Source organism: Branchiostoma lanceolatum, chromosome 18 (genome assembly GCF_035083965.1).
Source record: "Branchiostoma lanceolatum isolate klBraLanc5 chromosome 18, klBraLanc5.hap2, whole genome shotgun sequence".
NCBI lineage: Eukaryota > Metazoa > Chordata > Leptocardii > Amphioxiformes > Branchiostomatidae > Branchiostoma > Branchiostoma lanceolatum.
Genome location: NC_089739.1, coordinates 8148162 through 8168372, shown reverse-complemented (window position 1 = coordinate 8168372; position 20211 = coordinate 8148162). Strand labels below are relative to the sequence as shown.

At 39.3% G+C, this 20211-nt stretch overlaps 1 protein-coding gene and 1 long non-coding RNA gene across 2 annotated transcripts; one reads left to right on the top strand and one right to left on the bottom strand.

The window, feature by feature from the left end:
* Window positions 1–5971: 5971 nt before the first annotated feature.
* LOC136424810 (endoribonuclease LACTB2-like) lies at window positions 5972–12210 on the bottom strand. Its single transcript, XM_066413473.1, has 7 exons — window positions 12050–12210; window positions 8835–8998; window positions 8126–8294; window positions 7652–7754; window positions 7101–7325; window positions 6490–6571; window positions 5972–6042 (listed from the first exon to the last, which is right to left on the bottom strand). Exons 1-7 carry the CDS (start codon window positions 12169–12171, stop codon window positions 5993–5995), a joined length of 915 nt encoding a protein of 304 aa, XP_066269570.1. The 5' UTR covers window positions 12172–12210; the 3' UTR covers window positions 5972–5992.
* LOC136424811 (uncharacterized) lies at window positions 9042–11373 on the top strand. Its single transcript, XR_010753934.1, has 2 exons — window positions 9042–9735; window positions 10392–11373. It is a non-coding gene; the product is annotated as an uncharacterized lncRNA (long non-coding RNA).
* Window positions 12211–20211: the final 8001 nt, after the last annotated feature.

The window sequence follows — 20211 nt, the reverse complement described above, 5'->3', positions numbered from 1 at the left end:
CAAAATGTTTCAGGATGCCACAGTTAACAATGTCTTACATATCACATTTGACAAAAAGGAAATGTTGTTGCCAAAATGAGTATAGTTGCCATCTTCATGAATACATCGGTCATTTAGGCCTAGAAAAATTAATGTTGTGTCTCCTGATTAAAAAAAGGCTAGGGTTGACAGTTTTTTGCTAGGGTGACCGGAAACAACATTTTTTATTAGGCCTTACCTTATAGGTGATCAGATAAAAGATTGGCGTTTTACACTTGATAGGATCTGAGCTATGTCTTGTGCCACAGCAGGATAAAATCCTAGTTGAAACCAGATGGTACATTTGGCTGCTTTCAAAGAAGCATTTTGTAGAGTTTGTTTTGTTACCCTCTACTACATCCACTGCCAATAGTGATGAGTTTAACTTGGATAAAAAAGTGGTTTAGTGCCTTGTCTAATTGTAAGCAATAACTGCTGTCTGTAATAGATAATGGCTTGATAATTAGAGTGCCATGTAGGACTATGCGTAAGTAAATAGTAGAAACAATGAGGTTACAGACAGAGAGATAATAGAAATAACCAAATGGCTTGGCCTTGTATCGCTTGCTTATACTTAAGCTTAGTGTAGAGGCAAGACTAGCACAGTATTATACCTTACAATTCATTGTACATAGCCTAAGTTATATTAATTATTGCTCTATCCAAAATAACTGCAAACTGTCAGAAAAATAGTGTGACTGAAATATTGTTTCCAAGCCCTGCATTTTCTAATTACTGTATTTTGACCTGTAATTCATATTTTTCTTAGTTCACAATCTGCAATGGTTTTTTCACTGCAACATATATACATGTTGTACATGCATTTTATACAACACAGAGAATTGCAACTGGACATTTGGAATCCTTACTGCAAGTATTAAGTAGCACACAAGTATGGAAGACCCACATATGCATGTATGTGCACTGCAGCACTTGCACAGATATGTCACTGTTGCATGTATGTGTATCACAGTTTTTGGTATGTATCAACAATGGTTACTACTGGTCTATATATGGACACTTGTACCCAGCAAGTATAGCTGACGCAACGTTTTGTAGTATCAATCTTTATATTTTCTTGTTTACATATCAATACATTTTCTTATACGTACATGTATTTAAGAAAAAATTTCATCTAGATATTGAGACTTCTGTTACTATTTGGGAACACAACAAAGTAGTTGTTATGTTTAAGGACCATTATTATTATTGTTTGTTTATTTGTTATCATCATTTATCGTTTGTAGCAGTGCTACACATACAATTTTTGTTTCAATACATCACAAATAATTTAAATTCTTCTTCGTATGTTATTATTTCAACATCTTTCAACTACTAGTATCTGTCCTACCTTTCCTATCTGCTTGCAACAGTTTCTTGACTTTATGCATTTAGAAAAATAATAGCTCCTTTAGTACTTAAATATCTATGAATATATCAATAGATGAGCAATGCATTTTGTGCAATTTTCTTATGCAAGGAAAGAAAAATGTATGGACGATACTTTTACCATGAGAAGAAATCATCAAGATAGAAACGTCAATTTTCGAGGAATTGAAAAAAATAGAATCATTGTACTTTTTTTTTTTTTTTTTTTACTTTTTTTTATTGCATTTCAAGTATAATACAGTACATGTAGTAGGAAAACAAAAGTATACATAAAATGTAGACAGTGTAAAGACAAAAACCTAAATAATATTCCAGAACAGTTTGCAAAACGTGTTTCCTAATTCACAAGATAATTGTGTAATGTTCCCCATTTCCCAAGATGTTTTTTAACCTTTTGACATTTCTGTGCTATAATGAATTCTAACTTACAACAGGTTCTAACTAAATCAACAAATCCTTTTAAAGAAACTACTTTGGAGTCTCTACTTCGAAATATATACATTTTTGCAAGTAGTATAAGTGCATTTAGAATAGGTGGGCATTTTCCTAGGACACCAAATATAACATTTTGCAGGCTCAATCTGACCGGGAAGTTAACTTGTTGGCTAATCCAGTGTTCAGTATCATTCCAGAATTTTGCTAATTCAGAACATTGTCCAAAGAGATGAGTACTGGTCTCATCTTCATTTTCACAGTATGAGCATAGTTTGCTGTCTAGTATTTTCCAGTCAAACAATTTTTTATTGATGGCAAGAAAGTTGTGTAAAAGTTTAAATTGGAAAGACCTAGCATATGGATCAATGGTTGTTTTATAAATCAGGCTATAGACTGCATCCCAGTCTATAGGTCTATTAAATGTGTCTTCCCAGTACAGTTGAGCCTTACACTTAAATTCAACTAAATTCCTTTGAACTAGATAAAAGCGATAGATATCCTTATTAATCTTTTGTCCTTTTAACCACTTCACAATTCTTATTTCGGGCCGATTTACTAACGGCACCCTGGGTGTACCTTGGATCATTTTTTTCCACTTATGTGGAATACATGATAATAGTTGTATGTACGTGTATTCATTACAAATTTCGTCATATTTACCTATAAATGACTGGTATGTACACAATTCTCCATCATTCTCCATTAAATCATAAACAAAGAGGACTTTCTTTTGTATAAACCGTTCCCATATAAGTGGTACACCATCAATCAATATATTTGAATTGAACCACAACAATTGGTTCATTACATTTATTTTGCTGTCTGGTGGTTTCATTTGTACTTTTAACCAGGCCAACATGACTTGTTGCATAAATAAGTTTATCGCTGGACATTTTTGTTTGGAGACGATGTTGTGAAAGTGTGCTTCTGTAAGTTGTAGGAAAGGGAAAATGTGATATTTAAATATTACATATTGATTCAGTATTTTCCTGCAAAACCAGTTATCATTCAAATAAATTCTAGGTACCCAGGCAGCCTTTAGTGCCAAATTAAAGGACTCCAGGTTTACAAGTTTCAGCCCCCCGAATTCATACATGTTATACACAATTTTCCTTTTTATCCGTTCTGGCCTCCCAGACCAAAGAAAGGCAAAGATTTTTCTCTCATAATTTTGGAAGAAGTCAACATCTGGTGATGGCAGTGACATGAAAAGGTAGGTAAATTGCGAAACAACCAGCGTATTGATCAGTGTCACTTTACCGTACAAGGTAAGGGTCTTCCCCTTCCAAGGTTGAATTATCTTATCTACTTTTTGTAGCTTTTTATTGAAATTATCAGTTATCAATGTTGTCGAGTATTTTGGAACATGTATCCCTAAAAGATCTACTGGGCCATCTGACCACTTAACCGGAAAAGTGCAAGGAAGTAGAAAGTCTGTTTCTTTTAACGGGCCTAGTCTCACAATAACACATTTATCAAAATTTGGAACAAGACCGGAAATTGTGGAAAAATTTTTCAAATCTAAGCACAACGCTTCCAGTGTTCTAAGGAAGGGTTTCAGAAAAAAATTTGTATCATCAGCAAATTGTGACAATTTGGATGGTACTCCTTTACATACTATTCCCTCAACACTTTCATTTTTCCTTACCCTTAAGGCCAATATCTCTACTGAGAGGATAAACAAGTATGGTGACAATGGACAGCCTTGTCTCAACCCTCGGTGGAGCCTAAAGGGTTCTGACAAATATCCTTGATTAATTATTCTACTAGTAATATTTGTGTACAGAATATCTACCCATCGTAATAGAGATTTTCCAAAACCAAAAGCATTCAATGTCTCAAGCACAAAATCATGTCTTATTTTGTCAAACGCCTTTTCAAAGTCTGTAGTAAACATAAGTCCTTCCACATTTTCCCTTTCACAACTTTCAATTATTTCCAGTACTTTCCTTATATTATCACTTATAGATCTACCCGATAGAAAGCCGGTTTGATCCATATGTATCAACTCCGATATTACCTTTTTCATCCGGAGGGCAATACATTTTGATAAAATACGTGTATCACAGGGAAGTAAAGTAAGAGGTCTCCAATTGCCTAAGTGCACAGGGTTTTTGTCTTTTCCAGTGGGATCTTGTTTTAAAAGCAATGAAATCAGACCTTCTTTTTGAGTTTCTGATAATTGTCCTAGGTCATACACAGTATTAAAACAATCTAACATTGGCTGCCTTAACAAAGCAAAAAATGACTTGTAAACATCCACAGTAATTCCATCGACCCCTGGAGATTTCCCATTTTCAAAAGATGATATTGCTTCCCAGAGATCTTTACTATTTATGACGCCTTCACAAATTTGAGACTGTTTACTGGTTAGAGTCGGTATGTTTCCCTCGACAAAATAAGTGTCATACGCTTCTTCTTCCTTTAGACTCTTTGGATCATCCTCAAAGGAGTAGAGAGAAGAATAAAATTTAACCTCTTCCCGCAAGATGTCAGATGGATCGGTTAAAAAATCTCCATCCTGTAGCACAATCTTTGAAACATTCTTTTTTGTTTTGTTACGCTTTAATACATTAAAGAAATATTTGGTGGGTTTTTCACCTAATTTCATCCATCTAGCCCGAGAATGTAACACAATCTTTTCACTTTTTTCTTTGTATAGGGTTTCTAGTGCCATCTCCTTTTGTTTCAATTCCTCTATCATGCAACTAGGAGGAGAACTCAAGCTATCAATTTCAATTTGTAAGTTTTGAAGTTTTAGCTGTAATTCTTTTTCCTTCTGGAGCATTTTCTTCTTCTTGTAAGATGAATATTTTATGCAATGACCCCTGAAGGCACATTTGAATGTATCCCATACAATTCTTGGTTCGCAGGATCCTTTGTTAAATGAAAAAAATTCTTCAATAAATGTCTTTGTTTCTTTTAAGAAATCCTTATCATTCAAAAGATAAGGGTCAAACTTCCAGTATCCGGGTCCCTGTGGGAAATCACCCGTTACTACATTTAAGTGAATTAATCTATGATCAGACTTAAAAGGTTCTGTTATGGCCGTTGTAGCGACCTTCGGTAGTAACGAGAAAGAAATTAAGAAATAGTCTAATCGGCTAGCTTGTCGACCTCTCCTCCATGTATATCTAATCAAATCCGGATAATTCAGGCGCCATACATCTACTAAATCGAATGTAGCTAATAATTCCTCGATTGCTTGAGTCGCACGAGGATGGTAATTTACGGGGTGTTGTCCTGCTCTATCTTTTTCTACATCCAATACATTATTAAAATCTCCAGTTAATATCACATTATCGTTACAGTTTACCATTTCTAGAATATGTTTTTGTATTTCCTCAAAAAAGGACTCATCGTCCTCATTTGGCGCATAAATGTTCACAAGACAGCAACGAAAATTTCCACATTGTAGATCAAGTAATATGTATCTACCATCCTTGTCTGCTTTGCTTTCATGTATTGTATATGACAGATTATTTTTAAACATAATTAATACTCCGCAACTATTACTTTTCCCATGGCTAAAAACAATTTGGCTTCCCCATTCCTCTAACCATTGGTGCTCCTTTTCGGCAGTAGAATGGGTTTCTTGTAGACAAATAATTGAATGTGGTTTATCTTTTAAGAATGTAAATGTTTCCCTTCTCTTTGAATTGTTTGCTAAACCATTGCAATTTAGACTGGCAAAGGAAAGTTCATTTCTAGACATCATGTGAATTTTGTTTTGAATCTAGCTGATTGGGCCACCTGTTTCGTATGCAAATTGTGGAGTACAAACAGAATTTCATACATGTTTTCTCAAGGAACAGTTGCAAATAACAACAAAGGTTAACAGAAATGAGATATAACAAAACTAAATGGTTCACAGAACCAGGAAACATAACATTTAACAACGAGGTCAGGATCAGGTTAACCCCGAACATCGCGTGATCAGGCCGCACCCTAAACAGGTGTTCGGCTCCTGCATTCCATCATTAGTATTTTGTAAACACAACTCAGCAGAGCATTCTTCAACATACAAAAACAGACAAAATTATGAGAGATCATCAACAGATGGTTCTCGAATATGATATCAAGGGAATTAATAACAAATAATACAACATAGGAATAATCTATGAAATAATGTACTTTCTTTTTTTTCTTTCTACAGCTTGCTCAGTGCCCACTTTGGTGCAGAAGGATCTCCAAATTTGTCTGGAAAAGAAATATCATACATGTATACAAATGTACCGCATTATACATTCTTTAATACCATTTATGAATTACCATTACCTGCATGCAGAAAAAACTTCTCAGCACACATAGACTAAAGAAAACAATCTGCCAATCAGTGTGTGAAAAAAAAGCACATGGTGCATGCACAATAGAAAGACTCTTTGTACACAACCAAGTGATTTATTCAACAGACGTTTCGGTGACCGCCTGTCACCATCCTCTGGGCAATTCTGACTGGTTCATATTGCACAGCAGCACAGGTGTCGCTGCTTATAGATGCATTCCCAAATGCAAAGTATTTACATATATGCAGTCACAGGGAACGGCAGGACAATGCGGTCCCAAACGTACAGAAGTACACTATTCAGGGAGTGCACGCACAGTTTAAACCTTGAACTGGCTCATTATAACCCAAGGCTTACTTACCTATTGTCCCATCCTTGACCAGTTTGTGTAGGTGGTGTGTGACGTTCCCAGCAGCCGCCTTGTGCAGGTGTTCTGGGGTGTCCTGGTCAACAAACAAATTCTCTCTTGATCTTTAGTTTCAATTTAGAGAGGCCGAATGCAAAATCTATTGAGCTGTTCCTTGATTATTAGAAATCTATATCCCAGACCTATAAAAAATTAAATCTGACACCCAAAATGTGATTTTCACTAGTTTTAAAAAGTTTGCCTCAATTATGGATCAAGCAACATTTAGATCATAATCTACATCATTTACACCTGACACAAATGCACTACTTGCCCTATTGAATGAATATTTAGTACCTAGCAGATTAGGAAACCAAATAAAGAGAGAATACATCATGTGTTTCTCTAGCCTCCTGTGCAGACCTTCTGGCCCAAGTTCTGTATGTGTGACCGACGGTTTTATCTTAGAAGGGTTGGCATACTGCTTGGCCATATACCGGGTAAGAACTCACAAGTGATCAGGAAACAGTGAAAATCAGCCACAAAAGTCATTATAGAATACCGCCAGCCACCCCAATGTTCTGTGTCAGAGTCTAATATCTCCTTATGGGGAAAAATATATTTACCACATAAACCATTTTAACAATCTCCATAGCTGTGAGCGGTGTCTCCCTGGCCTTCTGCATTGCCGCCAGGATCTGTGACTCTCTCATGTTTCTGTGGTTTATGTACTCCTGGATCTTCTCTGTGGCATTCCTTACGATCGGCCCGTGGCCTGGATAGATGATCCCGGGTTTGAAGCCCGCTAGCTTCTGAAGGGACTTCATGTAGTCGTAGAGATCCTCAAATACCTGCAACAGCAGAGTTGTTAGTAGTATGCAATCTACTTATTCTAACTACAAATATAACTGAAATAATGAATGGTAAATGGATGGATGACTGAACAAATGACTGAGAGAACAACATCTGTCTCGTCCCTAGTGATTGGGTGTTTAATAAATGGATGAATGAATGAATGAATGAATTCAAAATGAATGAATAACTGAGTTTTCCCTCCCCAATGAGTGAATGAATGAAAGAAAGAATGACTTACAGCAGTACCCAGTGTATGAATGAATAAATGAACAAATAAATGACTGAAAAAATGAAGAAAACAATGAATGAGAGAATGATTTACCGTAGTCCCCTCCCCCAGTATACAGTCCCCAGAGAACACAGCATTTTCCTCCTCCAACAATAACGCCATGTGGTCATCTGTGTGACCTGGGGTGTAGATGGCTCTACAAAAAGGAAAGTATGAAAATTATCCAAAACACAAGATGTGAAAACTGGAATTTCTGCTTCAGCACAATGAAAAGCCACTGGGAGGTAAATAATCAAGTTGCCCTGTGTTTTTCCGACGCCTACTCACAATGCAATATCGTCAAATCAATACACAGCCTTTGCTGTTCACAAACACTCACACACAACATATTTGTGGTGTCAAGAGTTAAAGATGGAACCACAAAAACCACGAAAAATAAAACCATCATGAATATGTCAAGATTTAAGTATCACATAGCCTACAAGTACAACCTATCAACAAATTAAGACACAACAAATTAAGACACGAGTTAAGACACGAGTTCAGAAAAAAACAAAAGATACTCACTTGAGTGTCGCTCCTTCGGTCTTGATGACGTCCCCCTCCCTGAGGTAAGTATACCCCACTCCCGGGACTCCCATGGTCTCCTCCCCCTGGGGGGGCCTGTACCCCTCTGCGTCCTTCGACCCGAGGCCACTGGGGTTTCTGGGCAGCTTACTGATCCTAAAGGGGGAGGCTGGAAATATTCAATTCAAATTCAATCTTTATGGAAACAACTCTGAAGTCTCTAATTGTCTTGTTGTGACCATGGACCTATATAATGTCCTTGTTGTGACAGATGTTTGGTAGGTGTTTCAGTTAATCTACTGTCAATTATCCTTTACCCACTTAAATATTTAAAATCTATAATAGAAACCATTAAAACAAATTCAAATTCATGAATAATTCATGACTGCATTATCACAAATATGCAGGAGAAACATGATTCATCTGAGGATCAATAAACAGATTAAGTGATAACTAGATTTGTGTTAGTCTGTGTGACACAGAGTCTTGTTTTCCCTGTCCCTATTGGTCCCTATCCCTGCTTTTTCTTCATTCCAGTAGCCCTGAGAGACTGAGTACGAAGCATGATTTTTTGTTAGATAGCAGTGCAATGCAACTTTGCTTTGGCTCGCATTTTTATCCAAATACACCGGGTCACTCCTACTCTTTTTGATAAGTGTGTTGGGTTCTTTTACATATGACCAAGCAATAAGGTTGTATTACTAGTTACCTAGTTGGAAGGCTTGCCATATGGCCGAGATGCCCCCTACATGGTCGTGGTGCCAGTGAGTGATCAGGATCTCCTGTAGCGACGTGCCGCTTGACTGGAGCGCTTCTCGTAGATTCGGAAGATAGCCCGGAATCCCAGCATCCCCCGTGTCGATCAAAATACGACTACGAGCAAAAGTATAAAAAAATCCTGACGTTCTTGTAGTAGGGGTGGCGCACAGACCGAAATTTATTCTCCGGGCCCGTCAAAACCGAAAAATGAGCTAAATTCAAGGCGTACGATCTGATACATAACGGTCAAAAATCGCTTACATTTTTATATCAGTAGTTGAAGAAGGTTCTTAACTCAATATCTGTGAAAGATTTACTAAAATACCGTCAACCATAAGCGAGAAATCGCCCATCGGGTTACGCGCGTTTCGCCCTCGGGAGCAGGCGGACCCACTTCCCGGTCACGCACTTGGGGAGGGCCGGCACCGCTCCGGTCCAAATACGGAGCGTTACGTCACTCGTAAACAAGAAAGATAGTCGCCAATTTGTAGCCAACATTACGAGCTTCAACTTCATGTAAGTGGCCAGCTTGTGCGACTTCCATGGGTGAAAATATTCACATTTTAATCTTTCAAATCGAAATTGCGGACGATGGTACCCTTTAAAAAATTTTTAGCCACTTATATCGTGGGAAAATTCAAGAGATTGTCGTTATTTTGGTACCAAATTCGCATATATTCGAGCCATGGTGGGCTCCGAATCGGCTCCTACTTTCACCATTACGAGCCTTTTTTTTTGGGAAGGAAGCAAGATGGCGGACGGCGGCGACGCGCCCACCAAGGGAAAGTGTTCAGAGCCGTTTGCGTCGCCATCGGTCCAAACTGCGGGTACTTCTACCGCCCAAATGCCAGGTAATTTCTATTTCCAAGTCTTTACGTAGTTTTATGTGGGGTTTTGGGTATTTTTATGTCAAATTTGACCGCATGATTATCGGTAAACACCGTTGACTCACTGTTGTTTTTGTATGCCGCATGGTAGCTCAAATGATTTGAATTTGCCGTTTTTACTTGGATTTTCGTGCCAGTGGCTGCATGTATGATTACTATGAATCATTTTCAACGCCCTATGGACGCATTTGTTTCCTGTTTTTTTTGCTAGTGCCGTAATCTAAACTTAAAATGCACAAAACTGTACTTGCTATCCTCACCTTCTTCTGCTGTCACTGCTAGGGGGAGGGGGGCGGCGGGGATGCCCAGGTGCCCTCTACACGAGTCGTAGTTTCCGTTGTGATTTATTTTATTGAGTAGAAGTATAAACCTCACTAACAGAACTATGCTGGTCTGTCAACTTTATTAAGCTGTTACATTTATAATGAAGGATAGCCTTTATTATTGTATGTAATTACCAGTATACTACAGTACTTAGTATATATGTATGATAGCTAATGGAGGAAATAAAGTACCCAAGTTTCATATTTCTCTCATCATACATTGTTTGAAATTTGTGTCTGCCATGTGCATGTATTATAAAGTTTGAATTTCAACAGACGTTTTCTCTTTCGACACAGGAATGAAGAGAGTGAAGAGGAGGAAAGTGATGAAGAACCAACAGAACTGCCAGTGAAAAAGAAGACAAGACTAGATATTCTATTTGCCGTTAATAACTTTGTAGTTTTGGTACATGAAGAAAGAGAACTTCAGTAACTTCTACCCCTAGTAGTGATCATTTATCATCATTATGTGTGTCTAGGCTGGATAGAAAAACCATACAAAAAGTAGATTTAGCTTTTGTAGTTGATTCAACTGTAGAGATAGTTCCAGACCGGAGAAGCAATGTCCACCTGTTCCATGATCCAGTTGTCTGATTCCCGTAAAATTGAAATGTAATACATGTACAATACAATAAATACTTTGCCACGCGACTGCCCTGCAACAAGAAAGCGAAGTCCTGCAGTGAAAAAAGGGGAAGAAATGAGTTCTGGATATTGAATTGTCGGACCAATATTGCAGATTGTACGATGAATGATATCGGTGTGTACAAATGTAAATATATAGCATTGGGTAATACATGTAGTTCATTATTTCTGGATCAGATTATATTTTTGAGGCTAGATTTGAAATCAGCATGTGTCTAAACCTCTATGTACCAAGTTTTTTTCTTTTATCTTCAAGTATAGGGAAGATATGGAAAGTTCGCATATTTAATTAGCGCACGCGCATCACATTACCTCAGGAAATCAATTATTCATCATAATTCATAATTTCTGAAGCAAATATGTATATTTCGTGGCCATATTTAGATTCAGCATGTTACAGAGCCCATGTATGCCAAGTTGTTTCCTTGTATATTGTACGGTTACAGAGATATCGCAATATTGCATATTTAATTAGCCGACTTAGTCTCTGCACGCTAAGATGTCCTGTTCCCATGTCCATTTTTTCCCACTTTTGGTGATATTTTGATATGAGAAATCTAAAGAAATGATGAAGGCAAAGCTACAAGCTTTAAGGGCCTGTTAATATCATTGTAAATAAAGAGAATGCAGCTTATTTGGTGCTTCTATCTTGAATTATTACTGAGTTATGACAGTTTTAAGATATTACATTTCAACGTTTTTTACGGATTCCGGAGAATTTGAGGACTAATTCTCAGACCTTTGATGGGCCGTAACTCGCTAACGGTATGTCCGATTTTGTTGAAACAAAAACCATTCTGTTTCTTTCACAAATACCTATCAGATGACACCAAGTTTAAAAAGATATGAAGAGTTTGAAATTTTTGTGTACTACCCCTACTTGTAGCCGAATCGTACGACAATCATTTTCTGATGTCACAGTCACTTACCCCAACATCTCCAGACAGTGGAGTACTAGTGGACATAGTGAGTTCAAGGGACTGTCTGTCAGATCACCCAACATCTGCTCGAAGATTAGTCCTTACTGAGGTCAACGTCCTTTCGGTCAAATTTGGACCCAAGCATGGCCCCTACATTCTCGTTGTCAACGGATACGTACCAGTTAATACCCCAACCAACAAAAAGAACAGCAGCTACAGTTAACGTTTAATGTCCCTTTGTTATTGATAAGGGTTAACGTTACAGTTATGATCACCAGCTGACCGAATTTCTTGGTAAAGTCATGACCTGCATTTTGTACCTGCGCCATTCGGTAAAGCCTCGTTATTTGACAACTTGAAAGGGAAAAAAAGTGTTGCAGGCTGCCTCACCTTTTCCCAGTTCCTACGATGTACGTGTTGGTGCCACGGAGAGTGAAGGGTCCCGGGTTCAGCCCCAGAACACGAGTAACTCGCGACGAGAGGACCTCGATTTTTGGGATCGCTGTCGCCATGTTTTATAGGTGAGAAGTTTATCGGCCCGAACCATTCGATTGAGGGGGTGCATTGGGAGCTAAACTAAAACTATTATATATGTATAAAGCTAAGCACTGTTCAGTCCTCTGCTGTTTCCTCCTAAAAAGGTTTGAAATATTCAGTTAAAAGATTAGAGAAAGCATAGGAAGATATTCAAGAGGAGTAGAGTTTATCCATTGGTCCCTCTTGAAGCGACACACTGGTCAAAGGCGACACCTAGCAATCTGATCCAATACTGCAGTATGCCCCAATCGAAGTGCTGTTACAGATTTTGCCTTTTTTTTTTTTTTTTTTTTCGGTACTGCTCAGCCCGCCTTTCGGCGGATTATTAGCAGCTGCGCCAAATGTTAGTAACAGGTGCAAACAGAGGGTAGAAAGGGGGTAGACAAGGACATGTGCAAAAAACGGGACAAGTGAAACTTTTAGTGTTGTTAGTAATTATATATTTACATATATACAAGGACGGGGGGCAGCTCAAGGGTCCGTGTATTCACCGAAATAAGGGAAATACGCGAAATACACGAAATACACGTCCGAAATACACGAAATACACATGAAGATGGCTGAAATCTACCGAAATACAGTATGATTTGATGAGTTAACATCACAGGTTGCTATATGCCGTCTTGAAATAATATATTTATAGCCCTGGCGACAAGAAAATGACAGAAAATACTTCGCGATCCCGGCCACGTCCGGTCGCCGCCATCTTTCTTACCATACACCATGATGTTTGTTTTTCAGTGGTGTCTTCTTATGTGTCATTTACACAAAAAGGGTGGTGAAATGTACCGACATACAGTATGATTTGATGAGCAAACATCACAGGTTGCTTTATTTCGGCATAAAATAATATATTTATGGTCCTGGTGACAAGAAAAGGACAGAAAATACTTTGCGACCCCGGCCGGCCGCCGCGTCATCTTTCTTACCATACGCCATGATGTTTGTTGTTAGTGGTATCCGAGTCATTTACACGAACATGCTTGTAAAATGTACCGACATACAGTATGATTTGATGAGCAAACATCACAGGTTGCTTTATTTCGGCATAAAATAATATATTTATGGTCCTGGTGACAAGAAAAGGACAGAAAATACTTCGCGACCCCGGCCGGCCGCCGCGTCATCTTTCTTACCATACGCCATGATGTTTGTTGTTTAAGTGAGTGGTATCCGAGTCATTTACACGAACATGCTTGTAAAATGTACCGACATACAGTATGATTTGATGAGCAAACATCACAGGTTGCTGTATTTCGGCATGGAATAATCTATCTTTGGTCCTGGCGACAAGAAGAAGGCTACCCTGGGCGCCAGACTAGTACCGGGTCGCTAGCGATTTTCTTCGGCTGCCCAAGGACAGTCAGCCCGCCAGGTCTTAGAAGTCCCCCAATGCGCTAATGCTAGGGTCACATTTCCAATCCGGGGCCCGGCCGGGCAGTCTTTGGGAACGGAAAGTATGATATCCAAGAGAACAAAAACACAAAATGTACCCAAAATTATTTAAAAGCATAGCTTTTGCAAATTTTTTGACACTTTGATTTTTCGTTTCCGCAAACAGCCCGGCCGGGCCCCGGTTAGGAAATGTGACCCGAGCATAATTAGGGTTCTGCGGGCTGGAGGCTCTGTGCCGCCGAAGGAACCGGTTAAAGGGAACCGGCTAAAAGGCCCGATAAACAGTCTACTCTACTCTACTGGAACCCAGGGTAGATCCCGGCGAAATAAGAAAATGGCGGATATGCGATCGCCCACTAGTATGCGATCCGGCGGCGGGATAGCTATAAGTCTAAGGGATTTTCAAGGACCTTGTTGTAGGAATTTTATAGCGACTTGAATTTCTTATTTGTGGTATTTTACACACAGGACAACAAACTAATAAAGAATTTAACGTCTTATGTTACAAACAAGATGTTTCACAGATGTGGTCCTGACTCTACTGGCCAATTATTACTTTTTTTGCCGAATTCTACGACCCATACGCTCGTAGGAAGGGCTGGTAACGGTTTGAGAAGTTCCTGCCCACTTGTTCCGTAATGTGTGGGGTTTGTTATGTTTTCCTTTCGTCTGAATAAGTCATAGGCTGTTATCTCCCTATAATCTCCCTTGTTATCATCAATTTCGCCACTTCCTAGCTTTGCCACTTTCTTACATTTCTACACGTTTTTTTTTCCAGGTAAATTTACCGTGAGACTGGAAGAAAGGACCATTAGGCCTACTTAATATAATCTTTGTTCCAAATGCGTTCACGTTGAAATATGCGTTGTTGGGTTATCAAGTGTTTCTGTTTTTTTGTTATTAAACTTATTGTCAACTTTATATATTCGATATTAAACTTATTGTCAACTTTCGTTCTTTTCTAACACCTCAGGTTCTGACGCGTTTTGTTTTGTTTGAAGTTTTGAACGAAGACATTTGTTTCGCCTACTTAAGTTAATACCGTACTAACCGTTACTAACAGAAGTCCAGTCACAGCAAACGTACATTAGCAAACATCAACAAATGTATTTACAATGCAAAATGTTAAGAAAGACATTTAGACCAAGAGCAAGAGCAAAATAAGTCACAAATCTATATCACGTAAAATGGCAACAGCATTCATGGAAAGTACGCAAGTTACTTACAAATCGGGTCTTTACATTTCTTGTTGAAGGTAAAGAAACCTAGTCAAAGTTATTTCAGAAATGGCACAATCCATTAAAAAAATTATATTACGAAAAATGGCAACAACTATTTACAAATCGGGTCTTAACATTTCTTGTTGAAGGTAAAGAAACCTAGTCGCAAAGTTATTTCAGAAATGGCACAATCCATGAAAAAATTATATTACGAAAAATGGCACCAACTATTTACAAATCGGGTCTTTACATTTCTTGTTAAAGGTAAAGAAACCTAGTCACAAAGTTATTTCAGAAATGGCACAATCCATTAAAAAATTATATCACGAAAAATGGCAACAATTATTTACAAATCGGTCTTTACATGGCAAAAAAGGTGACACCATGCAATAAAGGGCAAAATGATAAATTGATTTCCTGCTAAAGTACAGAAAATCACCTTGATTGCTGACGCGCTATGAAAAGGTGTCAAGGTGTTAATCGGCTTGAAAATCACGTTGCATTTGTATGGCTTGCACACTTTCATACGTTAAGAGATGCGACGTACCAAGGAGGTTTGGACGTACCAAGTTCATACGTCGGGCCAAATTTCATACGTTTGGCATTCAAATAGTATGACAGAAGTGTAGATCGCTGTCAACCATATAGCTGGAGATCACTGGTTTAATAAGAGATGCGACGAACCGAATTTCGTACGTCGGGCCAAATTTCATACGTTTGGCATTCGAATAGTATGATATAAGTGTAGTTCCAACTAGTATATAGCTGGAGATCACTGGTTAAGAGATGCGACGTACCAAATTCCATGCGTCGGGCCAAATTTCATACATTTGGCATTCGAATAGTAGGATAAAAAGTGTTAGTTCGCTGTCAACCATATAGCTGGAGATCACTGGTTTAATAAGAGATGCGACGTCACCAATTTTCATACGTTTGGCATTCAAATAGAATGACAAAAGTGTAGTTCGCTGTCAACTACTGTACTAGTATATAGCTGGAGATGTACCAAATTTCCAGGGCTAAATTTCATACGTTTCTCATTCAAATAGTATGATAAAAGTGTAGTTCGCTGTCAAGCTGGAGATCACTGGTTTTGATATAACCTCCTTGGCATAACTGGTTACAGTATTTCCTGCCGCGCAAAGGATGATGGTATAGCTTGATCCGCCATATTTGTTCCTACATGAACGCTACCCGAAGAGAAAGTTAGCGCAATCCGTTGCACATTATCGCTTCTACAATGGCATATGGGCAGTAGTTAGCAGGAAATCACATACAGGGAAAGTTTCTGACGATTGTTTAGTCATGAACGAACGTTGGACACCGCTGTATTGGATTTTTTGTTTGCCTACGAATCGGACCGCGAGTGTCGGTTGTGTTGTTGGTTCACGGCTGTTTGTCGGCAAACATGAGATTTGTGACCGAGCTTTATTTAGAGATAAATCATGTTCACAAAGACCAAGTAGTTTATTATATGCTTGTAGTTTAATGTCGTGTAGTTTCATATTGTAATGTAAGCCAGTAGTCTTTAGTATCGCTTTAGACTAGCGGGGCAACTCGGTCGGACTCGGCGGGCGACACTGGCGCACCCCAAAGTGACGCCGGCGCTATAGAATTCCTGCCGAGCAAAAAAAAGTTAAAATTATAGTAGTGAGGCTTCTAGATCGATATCATTACCAATCTTCTCCAAACATACACATATTACGTGCTCAGTAAGTAAGGTGCCGAGTTGTCCCGGCGTAGGGGCCGAGTTGTCCTGATACCCAACAAACATCATGGCGTATGGTAAGAAAGATGACGCGGCGGCCGGCCGGGGTCGCAAAGTATTTTCTGTCCTTTTCTTGTCACCAGGACCATAAATATATTATTTTATGCCGAAATAAAGCAACCTGTGATGTTTGCTCATCAAATCATACTGTATGTCGGTACATTTCACCACCCTTTTTGTGTAAATGACACATAAGAAGACACCACTGAAAAACAAACATCATGGTGTATGGTAAGAAAGATGGCGGCGACCGGACGTGGCCGGGATCGCGAAGTATTTTCTGTCATTTTCTTGTCGCCAGGGCTATAAATTTATTATTTCAAGACGGCATATAGCAACCTGTGATGTTAACACATCAAATCATACTGTATTTCGGTAGATTTCAGCCATCTTCATGTGTATTTCGTGTATTTCGGACGTGTATTTCGTGTATTTCGCGTATTTCCCGTATTTCGGTGAATACACGGACCGGCAGCTCAATGCAGCGAAGCCCGTCCCAGCTCGGCTTTGAACTGGGAGAGGGACTCCGCCTCCGCCACACTAGGCTCAAGTTCATTCCACTCCTTGATAGTACGAGGGAAGAACGAGAGCCTGTAGTAGTTGGTCTTACACGCGATGGTCTGCAGCTTGAAAGCATGATTAGTGCGGCGGGAGCATCGAGCTGCTGGGACGAGACTAGAGGTGTGGGGGACAGAGATGGTGTTGTGAAGGATTTTAAACATGGTGGTCAGCCTCGCTGTTTTGCGGCGATAGGAAAGTGGCTGCCATTCCAGATCAGTAATCATAGCTGTTACAGAGGCCGTGCGTTTGTAGTTGTTGCATGCATACCTGGCAGCTCTGCGCTGCACAGCCTCCACCCTACTCACCTGATCGGCAGTGTGAGGGTCCCATACCGTGGAGGCGTACTCCAGAGACGGCCTGACTAATGCCATGTAAGCACGTCCCTTCGCCTCCACGCTGGCAATCCGCAGGCTCCTACGAAGCATTCCTAAGGTTCGATTGGCCTTGGCTGCAACGTTGTCAACATGGCAGTTCCAGGAAAGGTTGGCGGAAATTGTTAACCCTAAATACTTAGCTTTACTTACCTTGTTCATTATTGTATCATGGAGGGTATAGTCGTAACAGATGGGTGTTTTTGACGCCGGGATGGACATGACCTCACACTTAGATGGATTAAATTGCATAAGCCATGTCTTCTCCCAACTACAAATGTTGTCTATGTCATGTTGTAGGTTGACACAGTCTTGTGGCTCCCGTACTGCCATCTGCAGTATGCAGTCGTCCGCAAATAGACGAACCTTGGCATGTGCAGCATGGTTAGGGAGATCGTTGATATATGCCAAGAAAAGGATGGGCCCCAGGACGGTGCCCTGGGGGACACCGGAGGACACTGGTACTGAATCAGAGCATTCCCCCTCTAGCACGACACGTTGGGTCCTGCCAGTGAGGAATGCCTGAATCCAGGCCAACGGCTTCCCCCTGACACCGTAGTGCTCAAGTTTGTGAATGAGCCGGCGATGGGGTACCTTATCAAACGCCTTGGCAAAGTCCATCAACACCATGTCAGTTTGTATACCATTATTTCTATTCGCTGCTAGGTCGTCAACTAGCGAGAGGAGCTGTGTTTCGCAGGACCTGCCTTGTCTGAACCCATGTTGCATGTCATACAGTACATCATTGGTGTCAAAATGGCTCATCATGGTGCTAGCAATGATATGTTCCATGAGCTTACAGCAAATTGAAGTCAAAGATATTGGTCTGTAATTTTCTACTTTATACCGGTCCCCTTTTTTGTAAATTGGAGCAATGTTCGCTTCCTTCCAGGGTTCAGGCACTGTGCCGGAGTCGAGACTTTTCTGAAATATGATCTGTAAGATTGGGCTTATTATATCACTAAGCTCTTTAAGTACGTAGGCATGTACATGGTCGGGTCCAGATGCTTTATGGGGATTTAAGTTCATTAATAGCTTCTTAACACCGTCTTCATCTATTATAATGTCTGGCATGGATGGGCAAGTGCTAGGTCCCATGTCGGGTAAGGGGTCGTCACTAGGTTCTGTAGTGAAGACAGACTGAAACTGTTGGTTGAGGAGGTTAGCCTTGTCCTTGCTTTCCGACACTAATACCCCATCACTTTTAAGATGCTCAACGCCAACGCCTTGCCACCATGGTCTCTCCAATACACGTAGCATATGGCTAATCTAAAGATTTCCATAACCCAACACTCCTCATGTTGCGCACCAGTGAACACACCTGTATATGTGGAACTGTGTCATTAAGAACCCATTGTTCCCTGTGTTGACATCGCTAGATGTTCCTGTTCAAGGTGTCATTAAATTGCCACAGTTCCTCTTTATAAATTCGCATCACAGACTAAGAAGAAATTCTGCACAAGCCTGACATTTTGCACACATCTTTATTTCACGTTCAACTCTATACATTGAAGTTGAATAAAGTCTGTTAGATAATCTAACAGACTTTATTCAACTTCAATGTATAACTTAGATATTCTTTTATGCCTTCAATGACAATTAACGACAGTGTGCTATATACTACACGTTGCAATCATGTAACATGTACAAAAAATGCACTTTTTTAGAGCTCTATACATTTGTTTTCATTGTCCAATCTTGCACACCTCTAGAACAACAAATACATTTACACGAAAGGCTGTACTTCAGTAGTTCTAAACAAGGAGGTTAAAAATATATTTAACCTCCTTGTTCAAAAATCAAAGAAAGTTCATGTACTTTAACATACAGTTGATTAGTTTATTTTTTTCACTATCTCTAGTAGTAAGTACTAATGACTGAGAATTATCAAATCATGCACAAATTGTTTTCTATTCTACACACAGAAAACGTTATCCTATCTTGTAATCTTGCCCAAACAAAAACATATTTGTGATCTCTACTGGTAGTTTTTTTATACATTTAATTAGGAATATTGTGACTCTAACCTACAAGATAAGTACATGGTCCTTTTTCTTTGTTATCTTAGGCATTTACATCAGCACTAGTGTAGGCTATTACTTTAAAGCAATCTCTATCTTAAATTATTTTGTAGATGTACATGTAACAAAGACATGTTGATCTACTATACTAGTAGTTTTCGTTCTGCTCTATCCTGGTACTGGTCTAAATGTCACACAAATAAAACTCCTCTAAATGATCATGTTGATCCCACAAGAAAAGTTACGGTCTCTGAATACATTCCCAGTGGTTTTATTTCTGCAGTTTTCACAGTGACCTCTCCACTGTATATCTTAACACTACAAATATGCAGTTCCAATGTATGACTACCGTACTCTACTACAGAATTGTTTCATTCGTGAACAAAAACATTGCAAAAATCTCCTTTCCCCTCCTACCACGAAATCAAATCCCTGCAAAGATATCTGAATTTACAGTATTGTCTACGTTTACGGTCACAAAATGAAACAGAATGCAAATCTAGAACATACTCTTGATGTTGTTGGCTACCATGTGGAGGAGCTCATCAGTTTTTGTGGCTCACTTCTTGATAAAGCTCCAACCATGAACTTAAAATACTGCCAAAACCTCCTTCCCCTCCTACCACAATATCAAATCCCTGCAAATATGTTTGAATTTACAGTGCTGTCTATGTTTACA